The 24,914-nt window shown below is 37.7% G+C and overlaps 1 protein-coding gene across 3 annotated transcripts in view; it reads left to right on the top strand.

The window, feature by feature from the left end:
* NAA16 (N-alpha-acetyltransferase 16, NatA auxiliary subunit) overlaps positions 1-21,107 on the top strand; it is a 61,659-nt gene extending 40,552 nt beyond the window's left edge. The window contains exons 10-20 of one of the 3 annotated variants that reach the window (XM_072928557.1): positions 10,324-10,396; positions 10,634-10,803; positions 11,167-11,323; positions 13,012-13,136; positions 13,629-13,842; positions 15,569-15,762; positions 16,482-16,590; positions 17,108-17,206; positions 17,788-17,931; positions 18,968-19,065; positions 19,326-21,107. In XM_072928557.1, coding sequence (XP_072784658.1) covers positions 10,324-10,396; positions 10,634-10,803; positions 11,167-11,323; positions 13,012-13,136; positions 13,629-13,842; positions 15,569-15,762; positions 16,482-16,590; positions 17,108-17,206; positions 17,788-17,931; positions 18,968-19,065; positions 19,326-19,526 — 1,584 coding nt within the window. In that variant the 3' untranslated portion in view covers positions 19,527-21,107. Of the gene's footprint in view, positions 1-10,323; positions 10,397-10,633; positions 10,804-11,166; positions 11,324-13,007; positions 13,137-13,628; positions 13,843-15,568; positions 15,763-16,481; positions 16,591-17,107; positions 17,207-17,787; positions 17,932-18,967; positions 19,066-19,325 lie in introns of those variants that run through there. The other 2 variants (XM_002196266.7, XR_003960137.4) reach the window with 2 other exon arrangements.
* The last annotated feature ends 3,807 nt before the right edge of the window (positions 21,108-24,914 follow it).

Genomic DNA, 24,914 nt, shown 5'->3' on the forward strand with positions numbered 1-24,914 from the left:
CTCTGCAGATTATTGGTGGATTACATAAGGAAGTAAAAACCATTAGTTCTGTTAGGAAACTCTGCATTTTAAAAAGAAATACTTCTGAAAGATTAACCAAGGACAGCTCTTTGTTCATACTGGCGCCATCATTTCAAGTGTTAGGAAGTAGTGTCTTTGAGTTAAAATTCCAGGAGGGGTGATCTGGTAAGTGGACTTACCCAAGATCTAGCTGACAACTGGTACATTCATAGTGAAAGGTAGCATTTGTATTGTGCTGCTGGATCATAAGGACGAGTAAGGAAATATGTTAAAGTAAGCAGAGGAAGGAGCAGGCTTGGAAATGTCATTGTAGGTACAGCAAGGATGCGATGCTTCTACTCTGCAGTGAGAATGGGGAATGTAAAACATGCTGATGGCTGGCAGTTTAGGTCTGTGAGGTAACATGTGAGCTAGCAGCTGACAGGTGTAGCAGTTGGTTTATGAACTATTTTATCAGGAGAGCATTTTTAGTTTGAGTGATCTATATTGGGATTAACCCATTCGGAGGCTCACAAGAAATGCTCTAGATATCTCTGTTCATGATTTCTCCTACTGATGTTTTGCTCATGTGAAATTATTTTCTTTCTTTAGTGCAGTCCCCAGACTTGTCCAAAAGTTTTCAGAAAACCAGATTCTCATTAAATGAGTTGTGTGATGACTACAATGTCATCTTAGAGTATTGATGTGCTCTGAATTTGTATTTGTATTGTACTACAGCTGCTATAATTTTTCCAATTGATAATGCTTGTACATAGCATTTTTTTTAAGGGCACGTTGCTTCACCTGAGCAAGCATACAGAATAGCTGTTACAAGTTATTTTTGAATGACAAATGCAAACTAGACTCACTTAGATAAATGGAGGATTTTTTTTCTTCTGGAGTTTAGTGCTTCAGACAGCCTGTGTGTTCATTTGTGCTATTGACACTAGAAAAAGTATCACTTATTTTATTTCAAGATTAGCTGTTAGCAGTGCTAGCAGCAATGAACACCAGTGGTTTTAAATATGGTAGTGTAAAATTACTGCTTTATGGTTAGCCAGTCCTTACAAGCTGGTAGCCCTGTGGCAAAATTCACAAGAGTAAATGTCTGCTTAACCACCGCACACTGAGAAATGCTGAAGCTAGAGACTAATCATGATACCATAAGATGTGTGTTCTACTGCAATTTATGTATTTTTGTCTTTCCCTGTGCACACATTTTAAAATGTTTTTTTTCAGGGAAGCAGAAGGGAGTATTGATGGCTCAGTTGAATAAATTTAAAAACAGAGATATACCTACATGTGAATTGCAGTTCTAAAGCAACTATTTTATTGGGTGTTACACAAAACAGTAAAGCTACATTCTTGATACCTGTATATGTCAAAGATAAACAAGAAATTTAAGGTGACTTACGTTAAGTAAAAGGCTGCTTGTCCTGTTTTCCTGGTTTGATTTTCATGATGTGAAGGTTGTAGAATATTTTTTGGTTGTGGCCTTTTTTTATTGCATTCAGATGTTAGCCTAATGTGCAAGCAATGCAAGTTTGTCTGTATGAGGCTGACTAGGCTTTCGCAGTTGGAGTAATTTATTTGAATATTTTCTGGGGCTTGTTCGTACCACATGGGATGAGGGAAGTTTGTGTCTGCTATACAAAAAGTTGTGGAGCAGAAACTTTTCAAGTGAGACAAAGGAAGCAGTTGCAAATAAGTTAGTGTATAGCTGCCATGACTGAAAATGGAAATGTTCAGTCATTTGCATACCCTACACCTTTTACTTTTTACACTGATAAATCTGAATGTTAATATCGTATGTTTGAAAGCAGATAGGTGTGACATTTTTTAAATAATGGAGAAATGTTGCTTATAGAAAAAATCAAAATCAGCCAGTCTGAGTCTTGCTGCAGAGTTTTTTGGTTCTTCTCTAAACTGTCTAAGCTTACAGATACTGTAACCTTAGATATTAATCTATATAGAATGGTAAGTCATAGGAAATGCAACTTTTTAGGTTGCTGTCCGTGAACATCTTCTTGCATAGATCACATTGGGAGAGCATGAACTCAGACCTTTTGTGCAGAGCACACTGGCTTGTGTGTTTGGCATGTTTTATTCTTTGTCTGGATAAAAAGTAGATCTCAATTTATGCCAAATACCTCTTGGCTATAGATGAAGTTGTTTTTGTCTTCATTAGGCTGCAGTAAAACACTGTAGAAAAAGTGTAGCTGCCCTTTCCTCCTGCCCTTTTCACCTCCATGTAATTACTGAATTTATGAGGGTTTTTTTTTCTTTCTGAGTCTATTGGCAGCTTCTTTATTTGGAACTTCCTTCTCATCCAGAAAGGTATGGTCAAAGTGCCTGGACTGAAATATCATTAATCATGTGATGGGGCCATGCTAGACAGAGATTATCAGAAGTGTGCCTTTGCTACCATTCTGAAGTATTTCTACAGGCCTGAAAATTCACATCTAAGCATCAGCATTTGTAGGGATGGGAACTTCAGATTGCAGATTTGCCGTATGGGCAGAGCTTAACTGAGTCTGAACCTGGGATCCTCCATCACAGTGTTTCCAGAGACCCTTCTCAAGAAGGGAGTACAAGTTCCTTGCCAGACTGTATTTCTGGTTCATCCATCGCAAGCAATCAAGTAACCTTTTCTAGGGAGACTATGAAAGTGTCTTGTGAGCAGCAGGAGACATTCTTGTTTGTGCTGTCATTGTGTCTGAGCTTTTTCTAGTGCTAAGCTGTTTCTGTGGAGGGTTCAGTTTAGAATGGTGTGGAGACCATAGAATCAAAAGAAGAACAATGAACCAGCTTATTATAGTGGGAATCTTCATTTTTTGTGGGTTCAGCTCTGTTGTGTTGGCTGGCTTTTTGTGTGTGTGAATTACTAGCTCTGTCTCAGAAATGGACTGATACTGGAGAAAGCTCAAGAAGGGCTTGGCTTGATGTTAACTGTGTGCCACAGACCAGCTGCAAACCCTGTTCAAAATGTTATCATCAAAAACCTTCTCCAGAACTCTGAGCTAGCAACTGCATTATATTTTTTCAGTCTTAATTTATTTGGTACTAAGCTCATAAGTGTTACTCAGCGTGTATTGGTACCACTTCTGCATGATGTAGTACTGATACCTCTTCATGCACCTTCTTATCACACTCTTAGATAAAATCTTGTTGTAGCAAAGACTTCAAGTATTGACATAGGACTCCTGTGGACTGTTTTTATTGTTGCTTCTCCATTTCCCAAGAGGCATTTAGAGTCCTGCCTCAGGGCATACACTAGATATTTCTTTGTACTGTGAAAGATAGTCCTAATTTGGTCACAAGGACTTTCTGTTAATGTCAACATGGTTTTCTGGCACAAGGATAACACTCAACTGCTGTTAAAAGGCTGTTTGTCATTCAGTCTCTAGGTATCCCATTTTTCTTAGATGATGAGGACTGACTATTTTGGAGTTGCACAAACAGCAGTATCCTTTGGATACTCTGTAGCAAAGCTATTTGCAAATAGTTTCTAAATATCTCAATCTGTCAATATGGAGATATCTAGATATAGGTGGTTTAGATGTTTTGGTAAGTGCAGCTGTTTTTTCAGTTTCTCAAATAGGCATAAGAGTGACAAATAGGCATAGGTTTAATGGATTCTGCTGGGCTGGAAAAGCAGTCTCACAGACTCAACAAAATTCCATATTCCTCAATAAAGAACACTATTCTTGTGGAAATAGAAAATTTTTCAGCACCACTACTAGCAAAGCCAGTGAAGGGAGATACTGGAAAAATTAATTTGTACATTGAGATGTAAATCTAGGGATTGATTTATTCAGCTTTAAGACATATTTTTCTGCTGTTGAAGCAGAGTTTTTGCATCTTTAGAAGTTGGTTTTTCAAAAATAAGTACCAATTTAATTCAGAGATGTTTGATTTGCTGATGATAAAGCAAGCGCTGCTTTGAGATCATTTTTCTTTGACTGGCAGGACTAATGCTATCAGCATCATGCATTATCTGCAAGAAACAAGTTTTCTTCAGGAAAGATGCTTCTGTGGAGAATTCTCTACTGAAGTGGAAACATTTTTTTCAATCCCAACTTTCAAGGACAGATGACATAACCTTTCCTTGAAGGGCAGGAACACATGCTCTTTTTTCCCCTGTGAGCATCGTTTTGCCTTAAGTGAAAATGCAACATGAGGAAATACTGCCTTTGCAGGTGGTTTCTGCATTCCTTCTCCTGCTCCAGAGCTTCAGAACCACCTGAAAAATCCATCTTCCTAGTGGTGAAGACCACCCATATTAACACTTTGATTCATAAGAAGCTGCCTACCATCTGAGTGAGATTTTCAGATTCCAGATTGGAGAATATCTGTTTTAGGAATCGTCCTGTTTATTTTACAGCACAAAATACCTTCCTCCAGTGGAGAATAAGCAAGTTCATAAAGCTGTCCACACTGGTTTCCCTCTCTTTTCCAGGCTTTTCTGTATTAGATGTCCTATTGCTAGAGCAGTAGAAGTGCTTTATCAATATAAGATTATATTCTTGTGAAATTACTCCCTTCTTTTGAAGGAGGGAGAAAAGTTTGGCAACTAACTATTGCCCTTCTCAGGAAAGTGCTACAGTTGTCTTTAAAATTATCTGTTATTGAAATTCAGAAAGTAATGCTCCATGTAACACGGTCCGTGAAATGAAGGGCCTGCCCGTAGAGAATATGTCTGATTCTTGTGCCAAAATATAGTTAGTTTTTAAACTTTCAGGCTGCTAACTATTTGGAAGATACCTGCTCAGTAATACCAAGGCAGTTTTGATTCCTGAATGTTACAGGTCTTTTTCCTGCAACTGAAGGCTGATGTACTTCAGGATTGGATGTCTCAAATGACTTCTCTTGCCATAGGTGGGGAATAAGGAGCACCCAGACTTTCACTCTTATTTTTTCCAGTCTGATACTAGATGGCTTTTGAATGTAGAATGATTCTCCTATATCATCCTTCTCTTATATTTTTGATCAGGAACCTTCTGAGACAGGTGAACATGAATAGGTGAGATTCTTGTGAAATTTTTATTTTTCCAGTACCCATCTGCTCTAATTACTACCAAGTAATTAGTATAAGTATCCAAGAGTTGCTTGTGAGAAGCATTGTTAGGTCACCTGCTGAAAAACTGTTGTCTAGTTTTTCTCCTCTAGCCCTTTATAGGAGGTTATGAGAAGGATGGAAGAGTCTCCAGCTTAAGGGGGTTGCAAACTTATAGAATGCATTGAATTCTGTTAGAAGATCAAGGTACAATATTACTCTACAATATTAGACACTGATTTAAGAAGCTTGTAGATTTGACACTGAGGTTAAACTATTTTCTGAGACAGCAACATCATCTTCTTAGAGACACTGTTTGCTGTTTTGGAGTAGGCTGCAGTGGACTGTGCTTGAAAGAGAATAAAGTGACTTTCCTTAAAACAGAACACACACGAGGTTGGAAGAGACTTTCAAGATCATCAAGTCCAACCCACACCCCAACACCTCAACTAAACCATGGCACCGAGTGCCATATCCATTCGTTTTTTAAACACATCCGGGGATGGTGATTTTGCCACCTCCCCAGGCAGGCCATTCCAGCACTTTATCACCCTTTCTGTAAAAGAGTTTCCTAATATCCAACCTATATTTCCCTTGGCACAGCTTAAGGCTGTCCTCTTGTTCTGTCATTTGCTGCCTGAAGAAAGACCCACCTGACTTCAGCCGCCTTTCAGGAAGTTGTAGAGAGTGATATGGTCGCCTCTGAGACTCCTTTTCTCCAGGTTAAACACTCATAGCTCCCTCAGTCATTCCTCACAGGGCTTGTGTTCCAAGCCCTTCACCAGCCTCATTGCCCTCCTCTGGACTTGCTCAAGTGTCTCAAAGTCCTTCCCAAACTGAGGGGCCCAGAAGTGGACACAGCACTCAAGGTGGGGCCTCAGCAGTGCCGAGTGCAGGGGGAAAATGACCTCCCTGCTCCTGCTGGCCACACCATTCCTGATACAGGCCAGGAGCCCTTGGCCTTCTTGGGCACCAGGGCACACTGCTGGCTCATGTTCAGTTCCCTGTAGACCAGCACTCCCATGTCCGTTTCTGCCTGGGCACTGTCCAGCCACACCGCCCCCAGCCTAAAATACTGCAGGGGGTTATTGTATGCACGTACATCTCAGTACCAGTATTCAAAGTTTCTCTTTTGGTCATTTGGCTTTGAGAAAAATGAAATGTATCCTCAGGAAATCAAAAGGTAGAGACTCAAACCTGTGCCGAATGTCAACACGTGGATGGCTTCCCAAACTGTCTTTATATGGTAGCTTTTGACTTGTGTTTGTTCTGGAAGTGCTAGTAAGTTATGGAATTCTAATAGGAGCAACTGAAAACAAAAATACTTAAATGAAATGTTTGTAACTGATAAATTAACAAGCTGAAGTCTTTAAAAAATGACTATTGACACAGCTTGAGTCTAACCACTTCATAGTACATTACGATAATTCAGTTCCTCTTTTTGCAGTTGTTTCAGTGAAGGAAATACTGTATTGGTATTTGGAAGGTTGTCAGTGAAACAGAAATCTATTATAGTTTTAATAGGATATGGAATCTAGTTACTTAGGTTCCATAAATAAGCTAGAGAATTTAAGCCTTTTAGTTGAAAAATTTGCATCTTTGCATTGTGGTAGCGGACTACTGAGTTTGTCTTCTATTACGTATTTCACCTCACATTTGTCATTTCATTCTACTTAATTCCATGTAATAACATGGAACATAGGAAAAAAAAAATCAAGCTAAAATTTAGGCTACTGTAGTTCTTACCTATTGTTTTTACATTTGATCGGCCTCTTTTTGTCTAAAGAAAAATTTCTGTAGCAGGATTTGGTACATGGCATCACACGCAGCACAGATTTTGCTCTCATGACGGGTCTATAGGTGCCACTGTGATAGCTACAAAGATGGTAGAAGAATTCTAGTCATCACCTAGTTACCTGGAAAACAGTCCCTTAGGCTGTCCCTTACAAAAGAGGACACAAAACATACCTTGGTGTAATCAGGTAATTACAAACTAGTTAGTGCTCACAGAAAAGGGTATTTCGGAGCTGGCATTTAAGTCAATTGGATTCTTGTTACTTATAATTTAAAAAGAAGTTAAGTTGTATGTGCATTTTATTTATTGCAGTCTGTTTGTATTTCTCAACTATTCATTTTAAGACGTTTGCTCAAAGTTCACTTACAAATTTGTCCTTTCCAATGGAAATAAACTGCACAGGAATGGAAGCATTGCCACCTTTGTGGAGTCCTTGGCTGATGTAGTACCAAGTGTGGAAGATGTTTCTTTAACTTTCAGGATTGCTACAGTTGGCAAGAATATGTAATGGTTTGTGAGCATGTACAATTTCAATCTTTAGGATATAGGAGGAAAAATGAGCACTTCACTTGTTTGTGCAAATGAGAAGGCTAAAGCCCATTTCCTCCTTCTAGAATTCCTTCTGCTCAATTCATTGTTCTCCATAATGAATGGAAGGTGTAGATAGTTACCTATGAAAAGGTTTGAAGCTTAAATTTTGATTAAGAGGCTTCTGAAACTGGTGATACCAGGAATCAATTCAGTCTTTTTGTAATGAAATGAGAGTTTTATTCATGACTTCAGCTACACTTTTGTGATATGTTAAGCTTTCTCAACTCAATGGCAAGAGAACAAATACACTGGTTTCCTAGAATAATTCTATTTGAAATTAGCTTGTGATCAGTATCATGGTATTTCCAGATACCTCTGCTCAGTTTTTGGAATTTATAAAATTATGACAAATACTGTGGCTTTTACAAATAGTGAAATATTATTGGCTTCAAGATGGCAGTGATAGCTCTAGAATACAGATAATAGCAAATTCAAGAGACAGATTTTGCAACTAGATTTGCAATTAATATGGACACAGAAATTATGGTTCATATTTCCAGATAATTTGCTCCCTTAAGTGACACATCAACCTGGAATTATTTTCCTAAATTGCTAGCAAGAGACTGAAGCATAAGCATAAAAAGTAAGGGAGAAAGATACTGCCATTTTCATTGAGCATGTCTGCAATAATCTACCTACTCCATTTGCATTTTCTTAGCTGTTGCTTTCATTGAATACTTGTTTCCAAAGGTATTGTTCATAGTCTCTTCCAGAATGACAATTACAGTGTATTTTCTTGAGCTGCAAAAGCCAAAACCACTGCAGACTTCTGAATTTGGAAGAACTTGGCATCTTTTACAACAGAACACATCTTGGTATTCTTCATCTCCTCAAGATTCAGAGTATTTTATTTCACTGTTAATGTCAGCTGATTAAAGACCCTCATACAAGGATGTCCCTGGTCTGTCCACTGCTATTGCCTGGTGATGGAATGAGCAATTGGGCATTGTTGCGCTGAGGTGGAACAGAGAGGAAATCACTTGTAACCCTGGATACGGTCACTAGCACTCAGCCAAAGCAGGGACCAGGCATCACTGTGGCTCAGGGACAGTGATGCCATTCTTTTTGGTGGTTGCTTGGTCTTTGTCCAGATGTGAAGCTGTACTCCCAAGTGTGCAGTAATTTAAACATTTATATGTAGAATTTGGTGGTGGGGTGTGCTTATTCAAGAATTGGAGCAGTGTTTCTCCCTTTACTCACAGCTCACTGATTATGAGGTTAGTGGCAGCCAGATGAGGATAACTTTGGGAATACTTGGAAATTGCAGGGAAAATCAGCAAGGAAATAACACACAGTTACATATACACACCACAACCCTGCTACCTGAAGCAGATGTTTCTGCGTTTAAACTTTTTTTAGAGAAAAGAATCGTCAGATATTTTCTGCGGGTGTTGATTTCTTCCAGTGAACAGATATCTGAGGCAGGCCAGAGAAAAACTAAATGCATTTGTTTGCCTTCATTCACTTACTTGTGACTTCTTCACATTGCTTTATCACTTTGTAGTTATTTTGAAGTCTGGTAACATTTTATTATATTTTATGAGATTTTGCTACTGAAACTCATTTCTTATGAGATTTGCCCAGAGCTTGCCAGAATGTATGTGTTTATACATTTTATTACACTTTTAAGATAGTTACAGTGGCTGTGTGTGACTTGGATGTGTTACTTTCTCTGCTCTCTTTGAAAATATTTTTACCTATTTTGCTGAATTACATTAAATAAAGTGGTATCCTTCAAACTGTATATTTTGATTTTCTGGAACAAGGTTTATTCTCCCTTCTCTCCCAAAGTGTATCTTGAAGTGAATGCATGCATTGTTAATTTGTGCTTTTTAAAATTTTGCTGTCTCTCTACAATTCTATTTTACTCTTGCAATCAATTTTTGAAATATAGGATCATCTTACTTTTAACCATTGAAGTTTTAGGTTTTTACCATCCCAACATTTCACCTGATGGTCAATGTAGCCATTATCCTGCTGTGCTTACTGTCATGTCTTATGTTTCTAAGTCCCTTCTGTGTTTTGGGTGTATATATACATAGATAATACTTTTACTGTAATATTGTTCCCTAAAGAGACTCATTGGTTACTTGTTAGATATGGTAGACATATTCTGAATGAAGCTACAAAACTGATTGAGCACTTCATAAAATGTTTAGAAATACTAAGTGGCATTTTTGAGCCATGGACCTGGAATTTGTATGTATCCTAATGTTTGTACTTAGTGTGAATACCAGACCTGTATAGTGTGAGTCAAAAACTGCGTGGGTGAGCTTTGAGTCTTAAACCTAGGAATGAAAAGGTTGACAAGGTTGTTGACAACCTTTATTGTTGACAAGGTCTGATTTCAGGAAGTATTGCCCTTCAGTCAGTGTATAAATTTTTGTCAAGAGATGGAACCTGCATTCTAGGAAACAATACCTTTCAAACAAAACCAAAATCATTAATAGTACAGATCAATCTGCCAAAAAAACACGGAAGTGTCTGTTTTGTCATTGTTATGGGAAGTTCATGCATGGTCTTTTTCAAAGCACGTTTCTTTTAATTGGCTCCGTTTCAATGCTTAAAAATGAATAGCATAAATTAAGTTACATTTTGGAATTTTTACATAAGATACTAATCATATGCACTTGAATACCTTCTGTTGTAAGCTGCCTGAGATCAACCCGTTTCCCTGCCGCATCACTAGTTAAAATGGGTGATCAAAATACCCGCAAAAGGTGAAGTAAACTATGTGAAGATACATCAGATTTTTTTCCAAATTAAGTAGTTATTTTTGTATAGTTTCTCTAATTTGCTCAAGTATTATTTTCAGTGTATTAATTTCTATTAAAATGATAGTAAAGCAACATTTAAGCCTATACTATTTTTTTATATGTAGGTTTCTACAATCCAGGAACTTGTTACTGGTTATGAAGCCTCTTTGAAAACTTGTGACCTTTTTAGTACATGTGGTAAGTTTCTATGGTCTTACATTAATTACCCTGTAACTACTAATACTGTTCATGAAAGTTATCAAGAACTTTGGAAGTGCTGATACTTTTTGCAAAAAGATAGTTACTATACTTTCCAGTTAAAAAAATAATTACAAGACATATTTGCTGAATTTGACAAGCTTTGTTTTTGTGTTCATTTTTCAAATGCAGTCTTCAGCTTTACTGGTTATTGTAACCTTTCCCATTTTGTTGCAGAAAATGGAGAGAAAGAGCCCCCAACAACACTGCTTTGGGTTCGGTATTTCCTGGCACAGCACTTTGACAAACTTGGCCAGTGTTCTTTGGCCTTGGATTACATTAATGCTGCAATTGCAAGCACTCCAACATTAATAGAGCTATTCTATTTAAAAGCAAAAATTTACAAGGTAAAAGGGGAATTTGGACACGTGGAGATGTAGTGTATTTTAAAAAAAAATCAACCCATCAGACTGGTGTGAATGTGTGGGTAGTATTTCAGTTAGCAGTTGTTAAGGGCATCAGTTTTCATGCGGGTTTCTTTTTGGGCACTGTTTTGTCAGGAAGGAAATGAAAACCCTTTTGTTTGGTTTTTGCAAAGCCAGTCACAAATTACAGTGAATTGTAATTCCAAAAAAAATCTGGGAGCGGGAGGAGTGAGAGTAACACTGGCTTTTGGTTCTGATGGAGAAATACCAGTAACATACAGATTTCAGGAGATGGTCTATAGCAGGCCTCTACTGAAAGTTAACTATTTCATTTCTCCCTGACAGCATGTAGGTAACATCAAGGAAGCTGCCAAATGGATGGATGAAGCACAGTCTTTGGATACTGCAGACAGATTTATCAATTCTAAATGTGCTAAATACATGCTGCGAGCAAATATGGTGAAGGATGCAGAGGAGATGTGCTCTAAATTCACAAGGGCAAGTATATTGCCTTGATTAAGAGGTGTTTTTCTTGCCTCTGGTGGTTTTTCACTCATAACTTTTGATCAAATATCTTTTATTGATATCCATTTTTATTATAATGCTCCTATGTCTGATGGTAAGGAACTACGCAGACTCATAGAACGGTTTGTATTGGAAAGAGCCTTTTAAAGGTGGAATAATCCAGTGCCACTGCCGTGGATATGGGCATCTTTGGCTATCTCAGGTTACTCAAAGCTGCATCCATCCCAGTCTTGAACACTTTCAGGGACAGGGCATCCACAGCTTTCCTGGACAACTACAATCCAGTGTATTGCTACATGCTCACAGTAAAATTTTTTTTCCTTGCATACAGTTTAAAGCTGCCCTCTTTTAGTTCAAATCTTTTGCTCCTGTTGATGTTGCTACTGATCCTGCTGAAAAGTCTCTTCCTTTCTCTGTTACAAACTTCCTTCATATACTGGCAGGCTGCTGTAAGGTATTCTTCTCCAGAGTGAACCTCAACTCTCTTTTGTCACAGGACAGGTTCCAGCCTTTTGATTTTTCATGGCCTTTCTCTGAATCTGTTCTGACTGGCCCATGTCCCTCTTGTGCTAGGGGCCCCAAAGATAGATGCAGTAATCCAGGTGTCTAGACCCACTAAATACTGGAAAAAATGATTGTTCAAGGGTAGTTGTGGAGTATTTTTTATTGCCATACTTCAAAATACCACTTTTAAAATACATCTGATGGATACCTTGTTGTTTCCCCTTTGATACCATCTGATCTAGCTGCACAGGAGTGTGTACTATATGCATTATGATTTAATATTATCATAAATTAATTTATACTCGAACATTTCATTCCTTTAAGCTAGTATTACGCACAAAAATTTTGTTAAAACAGAGTCTATCCCTAAAAGATGGGATAAGCACTTTAAATTCTATTTTTTGACATTGGACAAAATTTGGATTCATAAATATCAGATTTTCATATAATTTATGGAACCAAACATGACAACTACTTTGGGATATCCTGGAGTACATAAATTAGGCTCCTTCACCTTCATGCTTTTAAATTCTGGATATGGTGACACTTGAAATTGGATTTAAGCTTGCTGGGTGTTTCTAGGAATGATTGAAAATTTGATTACTAAAACTCGTCATGTTCGCATGTCAGAAGTGTTAAAGTAAGAAAGAATTTTATCATAGACGTCTGGAAAGACAGGATATCCTCAGTAACAGTAAATGTTGAATGTAACTGGGTCTTTTATCTGCTATAAAGACTCTTTTGAAAACCTAATGGCTAATATTAATGATATTGGTGGATTTTTAGACTGGTGGATGCCACTTACTTGATGAGGAAAAACCAGCAAAAATTGTTTGCTGGACTCAAGGAATATTTTTAAATAATGTTTTGTGCCCCCAAATTGTAGAAGTGAGACTGTGTGTACAAGCATGAGTTAATCTTAAAAACCTGTTGAGACATTAATCTTCAAATAATTGGGTTTTTTAAATAATTTCAATCTATTACTTTCTATCTGAGGGAGCATAGCGTATCACGAGTCACTGGGTGTTCATTTCTTGTTGTATTCCAAGTATGTTGAAGGATTGATTGTTTGCTCCTAACAGCCTGAAAGCAGCCACAGTTGAAAGATGCAGCTGGTAAATTACAATAGCAAAACCTGATGATGATTCTTATTTCAGGAAGGAACTTCTGCTATGGAGAACCTTAACGAGATGCAGTGTATGTGGTTCCAGACGGAATGTGCCGCGGCTTATCAAAGGCTAGGGAAGTACGGTGACGCCTTGAAAAAATGTCATGAAGTAGAAAGGGTAAGTAGGTGCGAACACCACCCACTGCTTGCCCAGTATTTTTCACATGCGAGTAAAGATATTTGTTGATGTAATCAGCACAGTCTTGTATGCTAGAAGCGTATAAAACTTCTAGTATGACTTTTTACATCAGGTTAATACATGATGATTTTTTGTAATAGATGTCATCTTCAATATGAAAGACTATTAATGAATTGAAAAAGTTTCAGTATAAAATACCATATCTTCTATGCAACTCTTCCTACATTAACTTTATGCTGACTTTAGTCTTTGAATAATCACATTATAACCTTTAACTGATTTAACTGAGATTTTTACCAACCACTAGCTTCTCTTGAACAGTCAGTATTAGAAGGATATGTCTATACCTGTTAAATATTGTCTGTAAATAATATCAATTATAACTTTACTCACCTCTATCTAAAAAAAAGTAATAAATAAAAGGTGGACTAAGTAAAGGATGAGTAAATGAGTGTGGTTTTTTTTTTTAAGCATTTTTTTGAGATAACAGATGATCAATTTGACTTCCACACATACTGCATGAGAAAGATGACTCTCCGTGCCTATGTAGACCTTCTGAGATTAGAAGACGTGCTCAGGAAACATGCCTTCTACTTCAAGGCTGCCCGATCAGCAATTGAAATTTACTTGAAGCTCCATGATAATCCTCTTACCAATGAAAGCAAAGAGCAAGAAGTGAATTCAGGTATCTACACTTTAATGAAGGCTCATATGTCTGACACATGTAAAAGCTTAAGCTAGTAAGTTACGTGTTACAGAGTAAATACAACAGAAGTTTTTCCACTTTTCTGTCGCAGTAACTGAAAAGAGATCATAGGTAACAGGCTACAGTTTGCTCTGTTCACATCCCGTTACTTTGTGGAACTAGAACATGAATGAACCTAGCTGTAGTTTTAGAGTACCCGGGGAGGAGTGACCTTTCAGAACATTAAAATCAGATTCAGTTCAGCCATTAGATAAATATTAACTAGTGAATTATGGAGCAATTGATAGATTTTGTGGAAAAGCAATCTAAATTACAAGAATTTGATTTTGATCTCATGTATTTAATTCATTACATTGCAATAATAGTTACTACTGCATTAGGTTTTATCACTTTTCACACAAAAGACCAAAAAGGACCAAAGAATAAATGGGTGTGTTAGTAATATTAATACATTTAGAACATTATCTAAAACTAATATTAATGGACAGCTGACATTCTTAGGAAGCCAGTGGGGTGTAGTTTGGAAATCTGAGGATTCAATGGCAGATTAAATTTTTTTTTATTATTTTAGGATAAATAGTTGCTTCTCCTTTAATGGAATTGCACTTACTGTCAGTGTTGCAGTGGCTGTTGACTAAAGCAGAGAAATTAATTTCTGGCTTTTTGCAAAGGGAAAAATATTTAACCTGGGGAAAAAGGGAAGCTAAACTAAAAATGCCACTTAATATTGCAATAAAATCTTACCTTTATTCTGAGGTGAATAAGTTTTTCTATACCTGCCTATAAATAATGAAGAGGTATGTTTAAATAGTTGAACTTGCACTTTTTGTTCTCTCCAACTTCAATTTGTTTCTGTATATAATGTAAGATTAGTTTGTGGCAGAGGATCTGTTACAGAGAATAGCAATGTATCATAAAGATGGGTGGTGTCTAAGAAGTCATGTTACTTCATTTGCCTGCTGCTCATTGGGATCCAGTAAGTTTATCTGTAGGAGAAGGCAGCACTGTGTGGATGGGGTAAAAAGAGCATTTGCTTCCCTGCGTCAGAATAGGGATGACCCAAGCAGGGAGGTCATAGCCACAAAAAAGATGTGTAAGTCCCTTTGGAGCCCATTTTTCTTTTGCCACATTTAGCAAAAATCCTGTTCTCAGTGAATCACCACAGTAAACAGACCAGAAGCTGCAGTGTTATTCTGGCTAAACTGATAATTTCCATGTAGTTATCCCATGGCATTTGCATGAAATCAGTGCAGTTAACATGGCTGTATATTAGTCAGACACTTTAATGAAAAATAGCAAGTTTAGCATGTTTTCAGATGGAATGTAAATCCATCTGGATGTTTCTAGATGGCATTAGAAGCAAGCTGGGCTACAGTCAACATGAGAGCTTAGTGTTGCCATTGCTCATTTTCTAAGGTAAAACCGATGATATATATAACAACTTTATGTAGCTAACCTTTGAAATCACTAAGGTTTCTGTAACAGCCATGTAAGAGAAAATATGCAAGAGCAAGTGTTGTTATGCTGTAAGTCGTAATCCAGCAGCAGTATTGACCTGTGAAGTGGTGATACTCTAGTGACTGTTGGTAGTTATGGAAATCACTTACAAGTTTGCTGTATGGAGATGGGGATAAGCATAATGACCTGAGTTGTTTGAGAGAAATTGAATTAAATACTTTATGCTGTCTGTTACTTTAACCTATAGAAAATCTCTCAGCCAAAGAATTGAAGAAAATGCTTAGTAAACAAAGAAGAGCACAGAAGAAAGCAAAACTTGAAGAAGAAAGAAAGCATGCAGAAAGAGAACGACAGCAAAAAAATCAAAAGAAAAAGAGAGATGAAGAGGAGGAGGAAACTAGTGGACCCAGGGAAGAGCTGGTTCCTGAAAAACTGGAAAGGGTTAGCATGGTCTTTTTTTGTTAAACTCTTGTGATGATCATAAAAAACTTATAATATGGGTTTGCTATCAGAGTCTCCTAAAATAATCTAGGTGTTTTTATAAAATCATTCAGAGGTACGTTTTTGTAATCAATCTCTTTTTATATTAAAGACAAGTATTTTTCCTCAATAAATCCAAGTTTTACATTAATATTATTACTTTCTTTAGATTTCAGAGTTTTTTCCCCAAACAGTAGGTCATACTTCATTAAAATAGATACTGAACAAAAATATGTGTTTTGCCTGAAGAAATCTGCCTTTCATACAGTGAGGAGAGGGAAAAGTAACAGAAATTACTCCAATTTGCAAAGTTTGAAGGCATAAGCCAGTACTTAGCTATGCACAAAGAACTACATCCATTATCACAGTAAACTTAAAGCTTGTTGTCTAAGATGGCTGTATTTAATAGTTTCCTAAATGCTGAATTACATCACTGAGTTCACAAGAAGTGCCAGAGTTAGCAATGATGCTGTCTTTATCAACATGAAATGATGAATAAACACTTCTAAAAATCTTGCTGTTTAAATAAAAATGCTGTGGTGCAGTTTAATTCAGAAAGCTAGCTTCAGTTTACGTTTGACCTCTGATTATTTAAATGCTTTGAATAACAGAAACTTTTGGTGAGTTTTATTTGACATTTATTTTAAGCCATCATTTTCACTGTTCTTTTATTAAAACAGGTAGAAAATCCATTAGAAGAAGCCATTAAGTTCCTTATACCACTTAAGAATCTTATTGGAGATGATATAGAAACACACTTATTAGCATTTGAAATATACTTTAGAAAAGGTAAAGTACTGGGGTTTTTTTTGGGTTTTTGTTGGTTTTTTTTGTTTACAACATTTTAGTCTTTCAGTTCAGCCTGTGTATCCAAGTGTAGTGGAAAGTGGTCTGGAATACTTACATGAATGAAGCTGAGGTGTGCATCATATCCAATAATAATATTACAGTTTTATTAATAATAACACAGTTTTTGTTTAGTCACCCTTAAACAAAAAAAGCCCTAAGAGCAGGTTACGTTATAGTATATACTCTTAAATACTGTGGTTTGATCTTTAGTTATCTAGAGGAGACCAAAGCTAAATAGGTGGTAACATCTGGGCTGTGTTGCCAGAGTTGGAGCAGTAAGAACTTTGGTTTATTAAGCAATTTGAATGTGAAAATAAGCTTTGTTTCTAATTCTTTATAGAAACTGATGTTTCTAGTATTTGTGTTAGATTTACTAAATAAAGTAATTAATAATGAAGATAAAATGTTCTGTATTCTTAATCTTGATTTCCTAATATGTTTGTTCTCCTTCCCACAGGAAAGTTTCTATTAATGTTACAGTCTGTCAAAAGAGCTTTTGCTATCAACAGGAATAACCCATGGCTACATGAGTGCTTGATTAAATTCTCTAAAGCTGGTATGTGTGTAGGAAATATGTAATTATAAAGATACAAGAAGTTACATTTTGCAAGGACATAATTACATATTTTTGTAATGTATACTCTTGAAACACAAACTGATACAAAGAAAAATAAAAACATGGGTTTTTTTTCATGGCAATACCAAAGAAAACATAGGCTGTGCTTCCCAGTGTACTGTGTATGTATTATACCTTCCTCCATTAATCCACCAGGTGGACCCAACAACTCATTTTGGCTAGATTTCCCAGAAAAGTGAGTGTTCTGAGTATCCTGGAAAGCTTTAAGATTTAAGAAAAATAAGTGGCAGATTCTGGAGAATGATTCTGACTGAAACAGTTTGTGTGGTGAACTTGTAATAGAAAGTTTACATGACAGAGCACCCTTTATGAATGTTTCCTCTCTAAATGCACCAGCACTGTTTGTGTTGACACATTTTGATCTGAGATTTGTGTTTCTGTGCACAAATTTTAAAACTGGGACTTTCAGCGGTGATGCTTGTGGTTTCAGTGTTTTCTACAATTGTTTAAATGGCTTTTTTTTTTTTTTTGCTTCTCTCCCCCTGCCTTTCCTCTTCTAGTGTCTGACCATAGTAACCTCCCAGAAATTGTGAGCAAGGTCCTAACTCAAGAAATGCAGAAAATCTTTGTCAATAAAAACCTGGAGAGTTTTAATGAAGAATTTCTCAAACACAATGCTACCTCCATTCAGCACCAACTGTCAGGTTTGTCATACTTTTTCATGTTCTTGAAAAGGAGATTATTTAAGTGAGGTAAATCCAGAATCTTTATCTGCAGTCTGCATTGAGTGTAGCAATTTATTTCCTTAAACCTATAAAAAGCAGGAAGAACTAGGAAAACTTTATTTAATTGGGAAAACTAATAACTGGGGAAATGAGTTGAGCAAAAGCAAAAGACAGTCGAACCATCCAGAATGTGGGGTTTTAACTTTTCCAGTAAAATGATTAAGCTTTTTGGTTTTTGCAGTAGATTACGTAGTGGAATGGACTTGGACTTTATACTTGGGTAAAGGAAAGTGCATGAATTGCCAGCACATTCATTAAGATGAGATTTTAGATTAAGGCAGCTACAATACAAGGAGCAGAATTTTGCAGAGATGCCCAGACCAGTTTTGGTAAGCTGTTTGTTGTCTGAGAAGCTGTGTAGTTCCATGATGCAGTGTTTTCCTTTCCTCCAATGCAGTCTGGTCCAGGCAAAGCACCAAACTTGTGCTGCACTTTCCTTGTACCTAAGCTGTGTCCTTAGCTCCAGATGAGCAGCCATGGTCCTGTGTTTGCCATGTAGACTAGTCTGAACTTCTACTGGGCCATGTTCCACAGTTGTTTAGTAACTGCTGTTCACTTAGCTCCAGTATTTCTAAAGAGAATTCAAGTACGTCTCTGAGAACTACTCACTCCTGCATTTGTTGGATGGATTTCATTTAGCCTGCTGATTTGAAGGGCTTGTCATCAATGTACTCCATGATATTTATCTGTACTGAAGACCTGTCAGTCAAGTGAGACATGTCACTTTTGCAGGAACAGGTCTCCTGTATTATTCAGTCCTTATGCTTCTAATAAATTTCAAAATGGCTTTCATTTCATTAGGTTCCAGTTACAAATCAGGGAGGAAGATATAGTTGATTAAAATTTGTAAGAAGTTTAATTCAGATTTATACTTAAGTTTTCAGGTTCTGTGTGTCTGTATATGTGGTATGGCATTTAGGAAAACTAAACATTGTGGGTTTTGTCTTGTGATAAGGTGCAAAGATGATGTATTTCCTGGACAAATCAAGACAAGAAAAAGCAATTGCTGTTGCAACTAGATTGGATAAAAACATGAGAGACAAAAATGTGAAGGTAAAAGATACAGTGTATAAAACCACTGTGTGAGATCTTAAGTAGTGTATAATTTAATGCAGGATAATGTGCATGCTTCATTTACCATGATAAATGATTACTTGAAAGAACAAGGTTTCAGATTTTTCCTGTGAGTAAAGGATGCATAAATACCAACAGAGAAACCTGTTTGCTGAGACTAGTATTGTTTAACAGTATGTGCCCTTAGAAACAAAACATTTGTGAATTGCATTTATTAACTGATGCTTTTGTTTCTTTAGACATTAACAAAGGTTTTTGAGGCGTTACTTGATGGCAGTTTTGGAAGCTGCCGTGCTCAGTGTGAAGAATATCAATCAGCATGTCATAAACTGTTTCCTTTTACGTCTGCCTTCATGCCTGCCACAAATGAAGAAAACAGCAGCATTGCATCTGTGAATCACACAGCCATTAACCATGATTTGCTGTCCAATGAAATCTGAAGTATTGTGTGCAAGCCCCTGTGTGTGTGTATACCTACATACACACATGTATATGAAACTCTGACTCTCATTACATGCTGGCTGGATACAGATCAGGGTTACTTTTCCAGGTCGTATTTTAATATCTTTAACAGGTATCTAAAACAAAATATTTGGCTAGTCAAATGGAGTATGCTATTAGGGTTTTTTCCCTCCCAATGAAAACTGCCAATATTTATGTAAACATCTTTAATCAGCATTTTTCATGTTTATACTTGTACAGGTTTAAGTCTTTTAAGAATTCATCAGCCCTCCCTCACAATAATATGGATATTAAAGACTGCTTTCACTTAAGTGTTGTTACATATGCAGATATATGTGAACATATCTTGTTAATAAATTATCATTTGAGAGTTTTTAGCAGATTAAGATTGAAGTGCTGCTTGAACTGCCCTCTTTGTCTTTACTGTTCTTTAGGGTTTTTTTTCTGGGTTGTTTTGGTTGGATTTCTTACTTTGGTCAGTTTGGTTTCTTTTGAAGCACATCAACAATGAAAGCATTGGGGGGGGGTTGCATGTTTTTGTCAGGTGTGTGTCTTATATGGAACCAGTGTTGACAGATATGAAGATTAGGTTTGTGTAAAAAAACCTAAACCAACAAATACCTAAGGCTTTTTGAAAACTATTCCCTCTACCTTGTGTTCCATGGTTATTGTTTCCTTAATTTTATAGTCAGTTTAACATTTTGAAGTTTAATACCCTGAAGCAATTCCCTGAGAAGACAGTGAATTTGAATACTGTTGTTTGACCTTTGTTCCATCTCCCCTTTCCTCCTCTTCCTTCTGGTTTCTCCCCATCTGTTCACCTATTGACACTTAGGATGAAAAAAGCTGCTCCAATTTTGCATGAGTGCAGAAGGTACAGTAATGGGGAATACAGTTTTTCTCTACATCATAAAAACTCACTGGTGAGTGTTCTGTATTACCTTCATTAAAAGTCTTAGTTGTCTACTTAAGTATTACGGCCAATACTCCAGAATTTCTCCTGCCTAAATGATATTGCTGTAGGTGCTGTGAGGCAAAACAGAAATATGTTTTACATTTTAAAACTGTTTAAGGGAGCACAAAGAGGCAGACTACGAATCATAATGAACCTTTTTCTTACTTTGTATTCTGGTGCATTAACTATTAAATATACAACACGTCAAAATGGAAGTTTAAATCTAATATACCTATTTAAAGCATAGCATTGCTAGACAGAATGGCTACATATCACATGACAGCTTTACATTCTATATGAACTGCTATCAAAACATAATTATACTGTGGCTTGTACAGAAAATTTCTGGAAACTGTAATGGAATTATTCAATCTTGGTTTGTTTTTATTTCACTGCAATGTAAATAATTTCAGTAATATTAACTAGCCCCTCAAAGGCAAATACCAGTTCATGAAGAGGGGATTTTATTAAGACAAATAAACTGTTCTAATTAAAATTCTCCTTTGTGTGTCATCTGTTTAGATTAAAAAAAATGTTGAATGGAAAAATTCACTGTAAAATATTGCCAACATATGTTATGCTGTAATAAATTATTTTGTACACATTTGCCTTTGGTTTGGAATTTTTGCATATTTAAGGACATAATTTTTTTTTTCTATTGAGTTGTGTTGTTCACTGGTTTAACATTAACTCTGTAAGTAGTTAAGAAAAAAATTACTATTTAGCAGACTGAGATTTGTGTATCTGTAAATAGTAATGGCTTCAGACTGCAGTCAGGTAGGTTTAGATCAGATAACAGGGAGAAATTCTTTCCTGTGAGGGTGGTGAGACACTTGCACAGGTTGTTTGGAGAAGCTGTGGATGCTCCATCCCTGGCAGTGTTCCAGGCCACATTGGATGCAGTTCTGAGCAACCTGGGCTAAGGGAAGGTGTCCCTGCCCATGCTAGGGGGGTTGGAACCAGACAGTATTTAAGGTCCCTTCCGATCCAAACCATTCTGTGATAGTAACGCAATACCCTGAGAAGTGGTGATGTGGTTTTGTCTTAAGTATTCACCATGTGCCGTTTGCTGTGGAGCAGCTTGCTCAAAGATGTCTCAGGCAGGGAAAGGTGGTGAACCATAATGGGATTGTTTTGGCTCAGCAGCACGTGAGAACCACTTTATTGGCAGCATATGGTGAAAACATGAAGTGATACAGTGTCTTCTGTCTTTTTTTTTAGTTATAACACTTCATTTGCTAGAGATTTAATTCATGCCTTCAAAAGAAGGTTGTGGCACTCTAGATAGGACTGCTTATCCAGTCCTGTGCTGTTTAGCTTGACACTTAAAGTCAGACTTGAGCAAAAATACTCAGGGTACCTCTTCAGCAGTGAATTCCTTGATAATGTAGATGAATAGTTTTGATTTATAGGCTAAGAGTTGTGGGAACTTATGAGAATTCTGGAAACTGAGTCTTCTGTCATGCAGTGAGTGGTTTGGTTTTCTCGTAGCTTATGCTGGAGGCATACAGCCTGCTGAGTTTTCCTCAGGGCTGTCATTGCAGGTGTAAACTTCTTGGGGTAACAAATGCTTGGCAATCTGATCTACAAACTTCGTCTTCATTGCAGATGGGCAGGTTGTGCTGTGTACCCTAACTACCTGCTGCTACCTTAAGGTGTCCAGGCAGAAAGAAGGAAAATGCGCAAATGCAGAACAAGGCTGCTGGTAGAATGCAGGACCTCGTTTATCTAAACAAGCCTGGCAGCATTAGATTGTTCACGAGCTTGCTGAGCTGATAGAGATGTTTTATGTTTTGACTGCTCTGATTTCTGGTGGTTAACAAGTTCATCAGACAATGGCCAGAACCCAGTACAGGAGAAGTGTGGCAGCAGTGGTCTGACCTCTTCCATTGCAGTGGAGGCGCTGCTACTGCTTGGGACACTGTGCCAGCACTGTGAGCTATCATGGCTCAGGATTTATCCACGCTGACTAGCAAGGTATCAAAATGTTGCACCTTTGGTGCAAGAAGCTGCCTATCTGGCTTGGCATTTCAGTCTGGATCTGGTGTGGCTGTGCCCTTCCACAGGGTCTGTGAAACCACATAAGGAGGAGCTGAGAACAACAGGAGCAGCAGCAGTGCTTCCTGAATACATAATTATGAATGTAGAACTAATAACACTGGGATATGTGTGCAACAAGGCTTGGGCACAATTCTGACTTGACCTTAGGTTTGCTGCCCACCTCCAGAAGATGTTCTGCAGCCCCATGATTGTGTGAAGTATTCTGTGGTCTCTTGCTATATAAGTTAATAAGGCTTCATTTGCTCTTTACCAGTCTTGGCAGCACCTTCAAATTTCCTTCTTTCCAAGGCCTGGTACACATATTTACTTATCTGTCTTGTTTTCTGGATCTTTGAAACCTTTTGTTTTGAGCTAGCTTGTTGTGGCTTTTCTAAAATCCTTTGTGCTGATCCCTGCACCAACCAAATCATTTTGTTGACAGCATAAATGTCAAGAGATCTCATTGACTCAGCATCTAATCTCACACAGGGTCCTGCCATCTCACACAGTACGCCCTCTTTCCTTCTCCTGTTCCCGCAGGCAGGCATACCCCAAGGCTGACTAACTTCTCATGATAGACAATAAGCTTGTTCCAAAACCCAGGCCCTAATGGAAAATCCTGACCTGATAGGCATGTAGATAGCAAACATTTAGTCCTGAATTGGCAATTACGAGGAAAGGGGTGGTTTCTTACATCTCTGCAGCTGTAGCGTCTAGGAGGAGGTCAAGCGTTAAGTGTGACACAGAAGGCTGAAGCATAATCGCGTTGTCATGTGTGAATGCACTTGCCACTTGCTGTTTCAGCAGCAGCATCATCTGTACTTACGGCATTTGTTTTTCACTGCCTTAACTGCAGCGCCTAATGAAGAGTTCGTGGATTTTTCACTAGAGGGCAGCCTTTCATCCCGAATATTTTCATAGTAACGAAACGCTCAAGTCTTGTAGGTGTTGTTTTGTAGTAAGAGGAAAATGCTTATATTTTTTCCTCCTTTCAGGCATTGGAGAGAGGTCTTGTTCTGTATGTGCTTAAAAATCTGAATTAGACTTGTGTTTGTATAACCTAGCTGTGGGCATTGATGTGGGGATCTCAAGTTGAGAGTGCAGCTGGTTGGACTTATTTCAAAGCATTGGAGAACAGACATGCTGAGAAAATATGTTTGAGGCCACAGATGATCAGGTTGGCTTTTTTGGGAAATGCCATGTCCTGTGCAAAAAGTTTTGCTCAATTCCATTCCTGCCTTCAGGCTGTTGAAGAGAGGCAGAACATGTCAGCCTTGAAGATTAGCCTTCATTCCAGTTAGTTTATCGTGAACTAAACATGTTGTCTGTTCCCCACTTGGACCTTGCTGATTGAACATGTTTCAAGTCTAGACAAAGTATTTGAGAATGTACTGTTAGCACTTAGGAGGAGGCTCAGGTTTTGAGAGGTTTCTGGATGTATTTTAGGTATGCAGTAAGATGGAAGAACTAATACGTGGTAGTTTTAGGACTGATTTCATATGCTAAATGCTCATATTTAAAGCAACACGGAAGGGAGGAAGCAAGGACCAGAGCAGGAACTGTCTTCCTCTTCCCCGTACAATGCCTAGCACAGAGGACTCCTCATTTGAGACAAGGGTTTATTCCACAGGTAGTAAACTGTCATAAAGCCTATCTGTAAACTCAAGCAAACCATATGTGCCTGAGGCTGGGCTCTGTAAACAGTAGTGCAAGAGACATCCAGGAATCCACAAAAGGCTTCAAGCACCAAAGGAGTCTGTTAACTGTTGCTGGAGACATTTAATCAAATGTTAGCTAATCCATGCATTTGATTGTATTTAAAATTATCTCTCAGGGTTCCTGAAGTTGGAGGAGCTTTTCTATTAGTAACACATTCCCTGTATGTCTAAATACCTATCCAGGGAAATTCAGACCACTGGGATGAAGCCGTTAGATTTGCCATTAATAGATTTTTTTTGGGATCCGTAAGAGAGAGCATGATTTGTTTGCTCAGGTGTTGGAGGGTTACTCCAGGTGGTGAGCTGTGCACTGATGATTAGCTCAGGCATTGCAGAATATCCATCCCCAAAGTGGTATAGGAATGTCAGTGGTCCCTTGCTGTTCCTGCACTGCTCAGGACCACGACCCTCAGCTGTGTCATTTGTGAGCGCTGAGGGACCCATAAGGTGATTCTCCAGGGGATGGGTAATGAAAACCAACAGCCCTGTAGTGATATCAATAGGTGTAGTCCGTCTTCTCTTTGGGAGCTTACACCTTCACTGAAGTCTTTCTGGTTTAATAGGCAATGAATTAATAAAAAATCAGAAGGCTGGAGAGCTCTGTTGTATATAGGGGCCTCCCTATATCCAGTGTAAAGCTATAGGCACCTCAG

This window comes from Taeniopygia guttata, chromosome 1, assembly GCF_048771995.1.
Source record: "Taeniopygia guttata chromosome 1, bTaeGut7.mat, whole genome shotgun sequence".
Taxonomy (NCBI): Eukaryota; Metazoa; Chordata; class Aves; order Passeriformes; family Estrildidae; genus Taeniopygia; species Taeniopygia guttata.